This window comes from Ahaetulla prasina, chromosome 3 (assembly GCF_028640845.1).
Source record: "Ahaetulla prasina isolate Xishuangbanna chromosome 3, ASM2864084v1, whole genome shotgun sequence".
In the NCBI taxonomy this organism is placed as follows: domain Eukaryota; kingdom Metazoa; phylum Chordata; class Lepidosauria; order Squamata; family Colubridae; genus Ahaetulla; species Ahaetulla prasina.
The window spans coordinates 32922705-32936094 of record NC_080541.1 but is presented as its reverse complement, the minus strand read 5'-3'; the positions used below and the strand labels follow the sequence as shown (position 1 = coordinate 32936094).

Here is a 13390-nt window from a genome sequence, read left to right as displayed (position 1 = left end):
TCCAGAGATCATCCACCAACGCGACCAAAGCCGTCTCCGTGCTGTATCCGGGCCGAAAGCCGGACTGGAACGGGTCTAGATAGACGGTTTCATCCAGGTACTGGGGTAATTGACGTGCCACCACACTCTCTACAACCTTCGCCACAAAGCGAAGGTTGGAGACCGGACGATAGTTGCCTAAAACAGCTGGGTCCAGGGAAGGCTTCTTGAGGAGAGGTCTCTTTCAAGGCGGCAGGAAAGACCCCCTCCAACAAAGAAGCATTAGTAATCCCCTGGAGCCAGCCTCGTGTCACCTCCTGCATGGCCAGTACCAGCCAGGAGGGGCACGGGTCCAGTAAACATGTGGTGGCATTCAACCTCTCCAATAACCTGTCCATGTCCTCGGGAGCCACAAGGTCAAACTCATCCCAAACAGTCTCAACAAGACAGCTCTCCGACCTCTCACCTGGATCCACCCAATTTTGATCCAGACCTTCCCGAAGCTGAATGATTTTATCGTATAGATAACCACTAAACTCCACAGCACGTCCCTGCAATGGGTCATCCCGCTCCCCCTGTTGAAGGAGAGAGCGGGTCACCCGAAACAGGGCGGCCGGGCGGTTATCTGCCGACACAATGAGGGAGGAGACGTAGCAACGTCTCGCTTCCCTCAGTGCCACTAGGTAGGTCCTGTTATATGACCTAACTAGTGTCCGATCAGCCTCCAAATGACTGGATCTCCAGGAACTCTCTAGGCGTCTTCTCCGGCGTTTCATCTCCCTCAGCCCCTCGGAAAACCAAGGAGCTGATTGAGACCTTTGCCGGGTCAGAGGCCGCAAAGGCACGACACGGTCTAGAGCCCCAGTCGCGGCCAGTTCCCAAGCCGCGACTAGTTCTTCAGCCGTGCCGTGAGCCAGACCCTCAGGAAACGGCCCAAGCTCCGTCCGGAACCTCTCCGGGTCCATCAGGCGCCTGGGACGGAACCAATGTATTGGTCCCGTCTCCCTGCGGTGTTGAGTGGCAGTCAGAAAGTCTAAACGAAGGAGAGAGTGATCTGACCATGACAAAGGTTCAATGACTAAATCTCTCAAGTCCAGATCCTTCAACCACTGTCCAGAGATAAAGATCAAGTCCAGCGTGCCACTCCCAATGTGAGTAGGGTCATCGACTACTTGAGTCAGGTCCAAGGCCGTCATGAACTCCCGAGCTGCTGTCGATGACATGCCGGTCGATGGCAGGTTAAAGTCCCCCATGACCATAAGTCTGGGGGTCTCAACCGCCACTCCTGCAAGCACCTCCAGGAGCTCGGGCAGGGCTGCTGTCACGCAGCAAGGAGCCAGGTACGTGACCAGCAAGCCCATCTGACACCTATGACCCCACCTCACAAAGATGGATTCACAGCCAGCAATCTGAGGTACAGTGGTCTCCCTCGGCTCTAGACTCTCTTTAATAACAACCACCCCCCCCCACCCCTACCTTGGGCCTTCGGTTGATGGAATGCTCGGAAACCCGGTGGGCACATTTCAACAAGGGGGACGCCCCCTTCTGTGCCCAATCAGGTTTCCGTAACGCCCATAAGGTCCGCGGAACCCCCCTGAATAAGATCACAAATTAGGGGGGCCTTGTTAACCACGGACCGTGCGTTGCACAACATCAACCGGAGGCCCAGGCTCTGAGGGTCTTGACCATCCAGGGAACGGGAGAAGTCTGAGGGATCGGGGCGCGCGATCGCCTTCAAACTTCGAGCGCGCGCCCCCAAAAGTCGATACAATCCCTCACTTCTGCCATATCTGCCCCTCCCACTTACCGTGCAAATAAGACCACCCTCACCAGAAGGAACGCAATCCTCCCACATAACCTTCGAACCTATGAAATGAACGCCGCGAGCACACGCAGGAACTGGCCCCCTCCGACGGGTTTCACCCAACACCCGCCCTAACCCTCCCTCCCCTTAAAAATTCCCTATCTAAAAATCCCCAGAGGCTCTTTCTCGACGCATGCCACCTCTGCAGGTCCCAAGACCCGTCATTGAGGCTGGCCCTAGGTAATGAAGCGGGCCACTCCTGCGAGGCGGGGGCACCTCGCAGGCGCAAGAGTTCATGTACAGAGTATCGCATAAAGAAGTAAGAATCGGTGAAAGTTTTAAAAGTTGACAACACCAGTTTCCAGATGTTGTGGAACAGTTCTGGAAAAATGTACCTGATAGCAGCTCTTGTTCCTAGTTTGGTTGCCAGTAATGTTAAAATCTCCTTTTCCAAAAGTTTTGTCTGCTGCAGATGCAATCATTTGTTACCCTTATTGTGATGACATAAATTTATAGAGGTAACTGTCAACTATTGATCAATAACCTTAATCCATTTAGAGGGGAAAAGTATGAGGCAGCTAAAATAAAGATAACCTCACTATTGGTGGAAAAAAGGAACAAGATAGCTGACAGCATCCAAAAAATATATTGGTCAGTTTTCCTATAATTATGCACACAAGTAGATCTCTTGTAATTCAATGCACTTGCTGAATTAATTCTTATTCTTTGTTATTTTAATTTTCCTGCCAATCTAGCAGTTTCAAAGCATGCAAATGCAAGTAGATAAGTAGGTACCACTTTGGTGGGAAGGTAACTATTCCATGTGCCTTCAGTTATGCCCATGATCGGGCAACACTTGCTCTCTCAACTAAGAAACGGAGATGAGCATCACCTCCTAGAGTTGAACATGACTGGACAGGGGAAAACTTTGCCTTAATTTTTTTTAAATTTATGACTATAGTCATTGCCCTTACAATTTTACAAATTCTTATGTAAAAATACTTTCCTTACTAGCATGAATTGTATTTAATTGATAATTTACACAATTATGCATGTGTGTTTACAGATGCGCATGTATCATATCCATAAATGCACATCATCTATGCATGTCATTTATGCTAATTCCTTTAGTGTGTCATTGTACTGAAGTGACTACAAGTGGTAAATCTTTAGGTAAATCTAGGCGAATTTGAAGAAACTAAATCACAGTGGTCTGCTTTATTTCTATAGAAAACAGAAATGCTAACTATACAAAATAGAACAGTTAAATAATAATACAAATACATCCAAAAATAATTAGCAGAAGATGCAAAGTCAAATTCCATGTGCTGAAGTGCTGATTCTTACAATAGTGTGATCAATCTTTTGGATAACTAAATACATATAATCCAATATATAAGAAAGAGTTACTTTTAAATGTACAGAGTTGTACATATGAAGGCTCTTATGTCTAGAGAAAAAATCATCTAGTGTACAGGAGCTGGATTTTTGGATTTTCTGCCATTGGCCTTAATGGCAGAAATTAATATAAGTTCCATTTGCCTCAATCATAATGCATCAACTCAAGGACTCTCTATTCTTAATTTTAGCTTGTGTATCATAATTATTTCATTGGATTTTCCTCATTTAATGTTGTTGCTTGCTCTGACACATACTCTGGCATAGAATTACTTAAATTTATTATTCCAGCTTTCACTCATGTCTACTAGCACAATGATTCAAGGTACCAGAATGCAGTCATTGCATTGCTGATAATTACACGGTACAAATCTTTTATATTTTTGAACTGAGGCAGAAAGAAAAAACATCCTTTTATCTACAATGAAATCATTAAAAAAAGCTAATCCATCCTTTGTTACAGACATATATTAAACCTAACTTTTTATTTAGCAGAAAGATTCAGTTTTTGTTTGTTGGAAATAAGAGAAGGGCAATATAAAGAATTTTTTTTAACAACGTTAGCAGATTATGGTGTTCCTAAGGTGCTTCTCTGTTTTTCAGATTGGATACTACAGTCAATATCTTTATTTTGGTCAGCAATTCTTTACTTCTCTATATATTAATTAAGTAACAAGTATGGTCGTCCCAAAGGTGCTTTTCAAAAGGCAACTGAACTTTGTTGGTTTGTCTTTTCACTTGAACTTTTGTAGGGATTTTTGTAGGGATTTGTAGGGATTTAACGGGAATAAGTTTAAATGTCTGAACAGAATTTCCAAAGAAACAAGGTTGGGAAATATACCTCTATTAAACTATTCTCCAAACTCAATCTAAGTACTTCCCAAGTTCCAGTGTAATCCTTAAAAGAAGGCCAGTTGCTTTTAGAAAAGCACCTGTAAGACAACTGTGAACTGGATGATTGAGAATTTCTATAGAGGTAAATTTTGAGGCACTAGAAAAATATGTATATATTGATTATATAGATTAGCTTTTGTACAAAAAGGCAAAACAAGTTACTTAGCTTGAAAATAATTTAAATGAACAGCAGTGTTTTAATTGTATGTTTTACTTTGCCTTTTTTTTTAAAGAGATGATTCAACCCCTGAAGATAACATTTGGAAAGGCATTCTCTGTGTGATATTTTTCTTTCTAATCATCAGTGTTCTAGCTTTTCCCAATGGTAAGTACCATCGCTGTATGTGGCTTCCATGAATATTGAGTTATTTTTATAATGATATTATGTGTACTGTGTTTAACATTGTTCTTTTAAGAATTACATTGAACTGAAGGTTTATATAAGATGTTCATTTTCAGACTCCCCATCCCCCCCAAAATAGAATAGACACAGACATTAGCACAATTGAGAAAGAGAATGAAGTCCCTTAATCAAAGGAAATTAAATGTTTAATTCAGCACGTATACTTAAAGGAAATCTTTTGAAATCTATGGCAACTACTGCAAGAAAAGATTTTTAGGATTCCAGTTATTTATTCTTCAGTCTTTATGTATGACAAAAACACTTTCTGTAAGTGTTAAATTATTGAAATATGCAGCAGAGTTCTAGCCTATATTGAAAATTCTAAGGATTAAACAATTGTCACGTTACATACAAGCACATTTAGTGCTTTTGAACTGTAGCAGTTTTCTGGTTATAACTGAGACTTAGGCTAAGTTCCTAATACTGTAATCTTGGAAAGACAGATTGATTTTACAAATATTTACTTAGGCATGAATCTTACTATTTGAAAGGAATTAAATTTAAAATGTCTTTTATATTTTGTTTTACTTTTTTATTATACAGTAACTTAATTGATCAATTAGTACTCCCAATCTCCCAATATCGCCCAAAGAAAATGCTTTTGTTTAAAGATGTATTCTTCTTTGGAGGTTAATATTTTTTGGCTTTTACTTATTATCACTAAATAAAAATCATGTTCATGTGTCCTCCTGAATGAACTGTGCTAAAACACAGGATGGAGGCAAGCATACCAATTGCCTTCCACCCTGGGTGGAAGCACTGTTTGTCCATATATGCTTGAATGCCCATATGACTTTATGTGATTGGAGGAGACTTGACCCTAATTGTAGCCCTTACATGTTTGGGACAGTGCCTGAAAAATAATTTAGCATATGTAGAGAGTGTTTTGTGGTCATGAGCTCAGATTTGGAAGGAACATATTCAATAAATCTTGCTTAACTTGCTGTTCAGTATTTTAAAATTCCAGTCCTTCTTTGACTCACAAATATGATCTCATTGTGTTTAGTATAGGAATGGGTAGCTTTTCAGCCATTATTATCTATGGTGGATGGTTATTGCTCTTTTCCAAAAAAAAACCAAAACCAGTTTATATTGTTTTTTCTGACTAAAAGCTATAGCTGTTTGTTCTTAGGAAGGGACTGAATTCCAGATGATGTTTCCCATGGAAGGTGTGGTTGCTGTTAAGTGCCCTTGTTCCAATTCCTCTGAAATTGGCTGGGTTCCCTTGCTATGATAGTTGGTACTTTACTGGTTCTTGGCTTTGGTATTTAAGTTGCAGCATAAGCACTTTGCAGTACTTCCTCAGGATAGAGCTGCGGTTTATAGAAGCATTAGCTGTTATTCAAATTATTGGTCATTAAATCATGTCTTGTTGGAATTTGTACACTATTTTTTTTTATAGGAGACCTCTGAAGTATATGTTGCAAAACCAGATGCCTGATTATGGCAGACATAAATAAAACTAAAGGAAAGACTATAAAGCTAAGTAGATGTGTTCTTTCAGCAGTTCAGGGTATTTGTAGGTCAGGAACCCTTTCAGAATTTAAATTAATCTACTTTGAGCCATATAATCTAGATTTATGTCTGATCTTGGTGGTATGTCTAAAAGGTATTGATTTCAGTTCTGCAGCCAAGAGGAATTCTTTTCCAAATAAATTCAGCCTATGTGCATGCTATTTGATAGCCTGTTGGATATCTGATGTCCAGTTTATTGAGAGTTTACCTGGTCCATTTGACTCTCTTGCCCTTCGGTCAATAGCACCAATCTCTTGGTTCTTTTCCAATCACTGGAACAAAGCAAATTAAGGAGAAATAAACCTCTAAAAACGAGTTGAAAATAGACATCTACACTCAGGGGAACAAGTAATAATGAAATTAGCCTGGCATGAAATTGCTGTTTCCTTTACTATGCAATCCTGTGTTTTCTCACAGTTTAGCCCCAATGTGTCTAAAAGGTAAATTTGTTCATTAATTAAATTATGTTCAGGATTTCAATCATCAGCTAGTATATAATGCTATGACCACATCAAAAAGGTCTCTGGGTCCTGCTGAGAGACATAGCTCAGTAATTTGCAAAGAACTGCCCTCATTGTTTTTGCTTTGTAGTGGTTTGTTCCTTCTTAGTTCTTAGCAGGTTCTAATCTGCTTAGAAAGTGTAGTTTTAGAGCTTGGAGTTCTAACTTCGCAACTAGCATCAGGAAAACATCCACCCTCAGTTATAGAAGATCGCTGGGTGACTTTGGGCCAATTTCACTCAGCCCAACCTATGTCTGTATGATTGCTGTGGAAAATAAAGGGAGTGAATGCTATGTATGTTGATTGGTATTCTTTTTTTTTTTTTTTTTACATTTATACCCCGCCCTTCTCCGAAGACTCAGGGCGGCTTACAGTGTATAAGGCAATAGTCTCATTCTATTTGTATATTTTTACAAAGTCAACTTATTGCCCCCCCAACAATCTGGGTCCTCATTTTACCTACCTTATAAAGGATGGAAGGCTGAGTCAACCTTGGGCCGGGCTCGAACCTGCAGTAATTGCAGGCTATTGTGTTCTTAATAACAGGCCTTACCAGCCTGAGCTAAACCGGCCCCAACCGACCATTCTTGAAGGTATGGCAAGATGTAAATCATATTTATGTATAAGTATTGAAATCCAAAGGATTCACAAATTGATAAGAATCACTGTATATACAGTAGAAGTAACCTATCTTCATACAAAGAAAGGGAATGATTGGAGTAGGAGTAGAGAATCTATGTCCTACAGATGTCACAGAAATTTTATTTCTGACATTCCTTCACTTTGATCATGCTGACAAGGAATAGCTGAGTTGTTAAAGGAGTTCCTTAGGACAAAACTAGTAGACTAGTCAAGTTATAGCCTTGATACAGCAAGGTCAAAATCTGACCATTATTTTAAAAAAGTATCACTTCAACAAGCATGTGAGTGAATGACTGTGGCAAAAGTAAATATGGCACAACCTTTTTTACCCTGGCATTCTCCAAATGGATTGGGATTGCAATTCTCAAAAATTTTATCTAAGTAGAATTCCAAACATAAATGGAAAGTAACAGGTTGTAAAAGGTTAATGTGCCATTCATAGAGACAAGTATAAGATTGATAAATTTGATAATATCTCTTTAACTATGGAAACAGAGATAATAATTATATTAAAAATATTGCAAGAGGGACAAATTAATTATTTTATTATTTTATGATTAATATTGATATGTTTATTAAGATTAGTAGTATGATTATGATTATTGTTGTACCTTTACACAAAATTAATTATGCCCAGACAAAAGGCTGTTCAGATAGACATGGAATTTTTTATGTTTTTAAAGAAAAAGTGTACCAATAAAACATATATACACACACACACACACACACACACACACACACACACACAGAGAGAGAGAAATCTTGGCTAGGGATTATATATAGATTCATAAATGCATTTTTATATGAAAAATACAGAGATATATAGTAGATCTATATCTAGGTGCTCGCATATATATGCAGAATTCTTTTAGTGTATGTCTTACCTCAACCAATGCATATGGACCTCAGTATAGTTATGGATGCTTCATTAATAAGTTTTTTTTTATGGTTTAGCCTAATCAACCATTAAATGTATTACTACAATGATCTCGTCTGCATTCCAGTCTTCTCCAATGAATTGTCACTTCTTTGCAGATTATTGCCTCATGAGATCTTAACTTGTTAATGATTATTATGACGATCCAAAAGTCTTGGATTTAGATACCATAATAATTCTGAGAGGTCTTTGACAAATTTTAAGAATATGCTAGCAACCATAGAATTTGTTTAATCACTTTAGTGAGAATCTTATATGCTATTAAGGTTTGCCCTAGTTTCAAACTAAGGGTTTGTCTAGGCAGCCTCTTTAATATGCTTTAATAATAATTTCCTCCCATCTTTGAGTCATGAGGAAAGAATATCACATTAAATTGTGTTGCTGCCACTTTCTTTATTAATTCTCAGGAATAGGCTGGACACTATTATTATCCATAAAGTTTTAGTGCATGACACTGAAAGCAATTGGTGGTAAGTGGTCTATTCTCAGTGTTAACTGTTTGCAGAATCCCCCTCCTCCACCAATTTCTATCTATGAAATGCAGTCAGTTGATTCTGGGAAACTACTCATTTGTTTACTTTCTTCCTGTTGGAATGTCAAATTCCCAGTCTTCTTTAGGATATGAAAGTTTGAATGATAAAGAGTTATCAGAGATGAAGATCAAGGTCAAATATTTAAGTCATTCAAAATCAGCATGGGTTTCTGCCAGAAGTCAATAGAAACATCTTCAAGGGAAATGTACCACATTAAGATATAAGGCAGATATACCAATTTCTCATCCCATAATTGGAACCATCTGTGTATTTGTCTAGATATTTGAAAATCCAGAAAGATTTGGTCTTGAGCCCAGTCCTGAGCTTTCTAACTTCAGATCTGAGATTTTCTCCCAATGAAACTGTTCCTGATTATCTTGGCTGCTATTTCCCCACTCCTATGCTTGATATATTTGCTCCTGTCCCTACATCAAAAGGGAAAAAAAGGGGGGGAGATGAGAAATAACAGCTGATTGGAAACACTAAATATGGTGGGATTTTACTGTCCAACATCTGTGCAATCAAGACAAAATGGAAATAGGAATACAGTGACCAGAAATTGAGTAAGATAGGAAAGCAATGATCCCACAGCAATTGTTTGGCCAGATGTAGGTGAACAGATTATTATTCATGGCTCTGTCATCTGTAGATTCCTCTCCTAGGTATCTTTATTTATTTATTTATTTATTTATTTATTTATTATTCGTATTTTTATATTGCCCTTCTCCGAAGACTCAGGGCGGTGTACAGCAAAAATAAAACATAAATAACGAGAAAATTTAAAATACAATAAACCATTAAAAATCTAATTCGATAAGCTGAAAATTGAAATTTTTTGAATAAAAATAGTAAATAAAATTAATCCCCTTAAAATCCCATTAAAACGTTCAATTTAAAATTGTATCAGGCCAGCCCTGCTTGGTGAAAAAAGAAAGTTTTGAGCTCGCGCTTAAAGGTCCGAAGATCAGGGAGAAGGCGTAGCCCAACGGGTAGTTCATTCCACAGGGCCAGAGCTCCCACAGAGAACGCTCTCCCCCTGGGGGTCGCCAGCAGACATTGTCTGGCTGACGGCACCCTGAGGAGGCCCTCTCTGTGGGAGCGCACAGGTCGATGGGAGGTTACTGACGGCAGTAGGCGGTCCCGTAAATATCCCGGTCCCATGCCATGGAATCTTGGAGACAACTAGAGATTTGTCTGGGTATCTAAATTGTTATGGGTGGGGGGAGCATTTCTTATTCTCCTTCTCTTATGGTTTGTTCTTAGGATCTTTATTACTATGTTTTTTATATTTATAATTGTTATGTTTAATATTTTCTGTATTATCTATTGTACATCATCAAGAATCACCTTTGGTGAGATGGGCAGCTATATAAATATGATCAATAACCTTAGGTACCTTAGCAATGGGCTGAAAATGAGATTGAAGTGATGTCATGAGCATACATCTCCAAATGGTTAGTAGGTGTCTTTGCCAAGACAATCAAGCTGTGAGGAAAGGCCTTAATGTTAGATGTATTATTTCAATGCTTAACCATCAGATCATTTTCAGTAATCACACTCTTCTTTTTATAGGGCCTTTCACCCGTCCACATCCTGCATTATGGCGCATGGTATTTGGTAAGTCATTTTCAAGGTATAACTTTCAATTGTTACAGATCTCTGGGTATCTTCTTTCAACAATCAATTTTGTAGTAGAATATATTTTATGCTCTCCGTGTTACTGCAGAGGTATGTTATAATATTCAGATATTGTGAGAAAGTTTTTCCTTTTTAAAATCTTAATGTTTTTAAGAAAAGAAGTCACCAATGTGTGAGTTGAGTGGCTATATAAAGTCATTTAATAAATAAATAAATAAATAAAACCAATTAGAATTTTTGGAATGAGCTTTAAAATAATTAATCATATACCAGTAATACAATTTGCAGGCTCAAACTGTGATGGTACTTACATATTGTATTCCCACATTAATTTCTATTGAATATTTTTATATTGCCCTTCTCCGAAGACTCAGGGCGGTGTACAGCAAAAATAAAACATAAATAACGAGAAAATTTAAAATACAATAAACCATTAAAAATCTAATTCGATAAGCTGAAAATTGAAATTTTTTGAATAAAAATAGTAAATAAAATTAATCCCCTTAAAATCCCATTAAAACGTTCAATTTAAAATTGTATCAGGCCAGCCCTGCTTGGTGAAAAAAGAAAGTTTTGAGCTCGCGCTTAAAGGTCCGAAGATCAGGGAGAAGGCGTAGCCCAACGGGTAGTTCATTCCACAGGGCCAGAGCTCCCACAGAGAACGCTCTCCCCCTGGGGGTCGCCAGCAGACATTGTCTGGCTGACGGCACCCTGAGGAGGCCCTCTCTGTGGGAGCGCACAGGTCGATGGGAGGTTACTGACGGCAGTAGGCGGTCCCGTAAATATCCCGGTCCCATGCCATGGAATCTTGGAGACAACTAGAGATTTGTCTGGGTATCTAAATTGTTATGGGTGGGGGGAGCATTTCTTATTCTCCTTCTCTTATGGTTTGTTCTTAGGATCTTTATTACTATGTTTTTTATATTTATAATTGTTATGTTTAATATTTTCTGTATTATCTATTGTACATCATCAAGAATCACCTTTGGTGAGATGGGCAGCTATATAAATATGATCAATAACCTTAGGTACCTTAGCAATGGGCTGAAAATGAGATTGAAGTGATGTCATGAGCATACATCTCCGCAAAATGGTTAGTAAGGTGTCTTTGCGCCAAGACAATCAAGCTGTGAGGAAAGGCCTTAATGTTAGATGTATTATTTCAATGCTTAACCATCAGATCATTTTCAGTAATCACACTCTTCTTTTTATAGGGCCTTTCACCCGTCCACATCCTGCATTATGGCGCATGGTATTTGGTAAGTCATTTTCAAGGTATAACTTTCAATTGTTACAGATCTCTGGGTATCTTCTTTCAACAATCAATTTTGTAGTAGAATATATTTTATGCTCTCCGTGTTACTGCAGAGGTATGTTATAATATTCAGATATTGTGAGAAAGTTTTTCCTTTTTAAAATCTTAATGTTTTTAAGAAAAGAAGTCACCAATGTGTGAGTTGAGTGGCTATATAAAGTCATTTAATAAATAAATAAATAAATAAAACCAATTAGAATTTTTGGAATGAGCTTTAAAATAATTAATCATATACCAGTAATACAATTTGCAGGCTCAAACTGTGATGGTACTTACATATTGTATTCCCACATTAATTTCTATTGAATATTTTTATAGATTACAGTAATAATTTAGAAGAACTCGGCTCTTCTAAAAGTTCACCGAATGGCATGCAATATAATCATTGAAACATAACATAATTTCTTAAAGTCTAAGTGTAAAAAATGTTTAAAAGTGGTTCACAATATAGCCAATATTTAAAATAAAACTCAGCTCCAAGAGTAGCAAGGGTTAAAAAAATGGAGATTAATTTATACATTGATATTTTTTTAATTATAATTGGTCAGAAGGAATCACAAACTTTTAAGCATCACTGTATGTGAGCATGTTGGATTTCTTAAAAAGAAACATTGGACATGAAATAATAAAAAGAATGGACATGATACTGGATTAGTGTTAGACAGAGAAATGGCAGAGGAAGGCTTTTATTTATTGTCACTTCAGTGAGAATTTTGCAATGGACACTGGAAAATAGGACTTGATCTGCTGAGTGTCAAGTTCCTTTTGAAAGAACATAATCTTCAGGCAAAGGAAACAGCTACAGCTGGATTATAGCTCTTGACTTCTTTCGTTCCAAATGTTTGCCTTTCTATTTGTATCTGATCCTTCTCACCTTGTCCAGTTTCTCCATGGTAATTGGTTGGATAGCAACCTAGCCGAATTGTCATGTGATTGGGGACTATGAGTAAGCTATACAAATAATCAGAGTAGTGCTCATACTTCTTTTCCTTATGTAACTTTTATTGTTTTATCAATGTATAAAATACAGATAAAAATAAAAATAGGAGTAAAGGTTAAATTGGTTGTTCTATTCAAAGAGAAGAATATATTTATTTATTTTTATTTGAATATCACTTCTGGATTTTATGTTAGTGATGAAAAAATGAAACTTTGACTTTGATTTTGCCGATTAGATAGATCTGTTGTTATAGAAATGGCTAGTTATTTACTAAAGTGTTAAAACTAAAAAGTTGAGGTTGTAATGTTGTTATCTTATACTGTGCTAAAAAGAATTGGAAGTCAATGCCTTTTTCTGTCTTCCCTTATTACCTGATATTGTCTTTCCCCCTTTCTTTTTTCTTCTCTTAGTACTCATACTTCTGTATGTTTTGCTAAGCTCCCTTTTCTTTCTTATTTTCTTTTCACATTGCATATAGATTGAAAAGAAAATCTGTGACCTTGAGAATTGGTATAAAAATACAGACGCTTAATTCAGGAACCTTAAGACAGTAAAATACTGTGTTTTCCCCAAAATAAGACCTCCGTGGTTAATAAGACCCCCCCTGAAAATAAAACCTACCCCGAAAATAAGCCCTCCCCCCCAAAATATTTAAACGCATGTGCAGCTGGTCCCTGCCATTTCCTCTGGTTAGGGTTAGGGAGACAGAGCTGGAAATCAGGTAAGACGGCAAGAGGATCCCCGTCTTGCTCCACATGCCCCAAATAATAAGACCTCCCCAAAAATAAGGCCAAGTGCTTATTTCGGGGTTCAAAAAATATAATCTTATTTTTGGGGAAGCACGGTATTTTTATCTTTTTTTTTCCTGATGAACTTTGCTTGTGTATTACT

The 13390-nt window shown here is 37.8% G+C and overlaps 1 protein-coding gene across 2 annotated transcripts in view; it reads left to right on the top strand.

Annotated features, from left to right (window-relative positions):
- Positions 1–13390, top strand: part of PTDSS1 (phosphatidylserine synthase 1) — a 35569-nt gene that overhangs the window by 2944 nt on the left and 19235 nt on the right. The window contains exons 2-3 of one of the 2 annotated variants that reach the window (XM_058174426.1): positions 4309–4400; positions 11459–11503. In XM_058174426.1, coding sequence (XP_058030409.1) covers positions 4309–4400; positions 11459–11503 — 137 coding nt within the window. Of the gene's footprint in view, positions 1–4308; positions 4401–10178; positions 10224–11458; positions 11504–13390 lie in introns of both variants that reach the window. The other variant, XM_058174425.1, reaches the window with a different exon arrangement.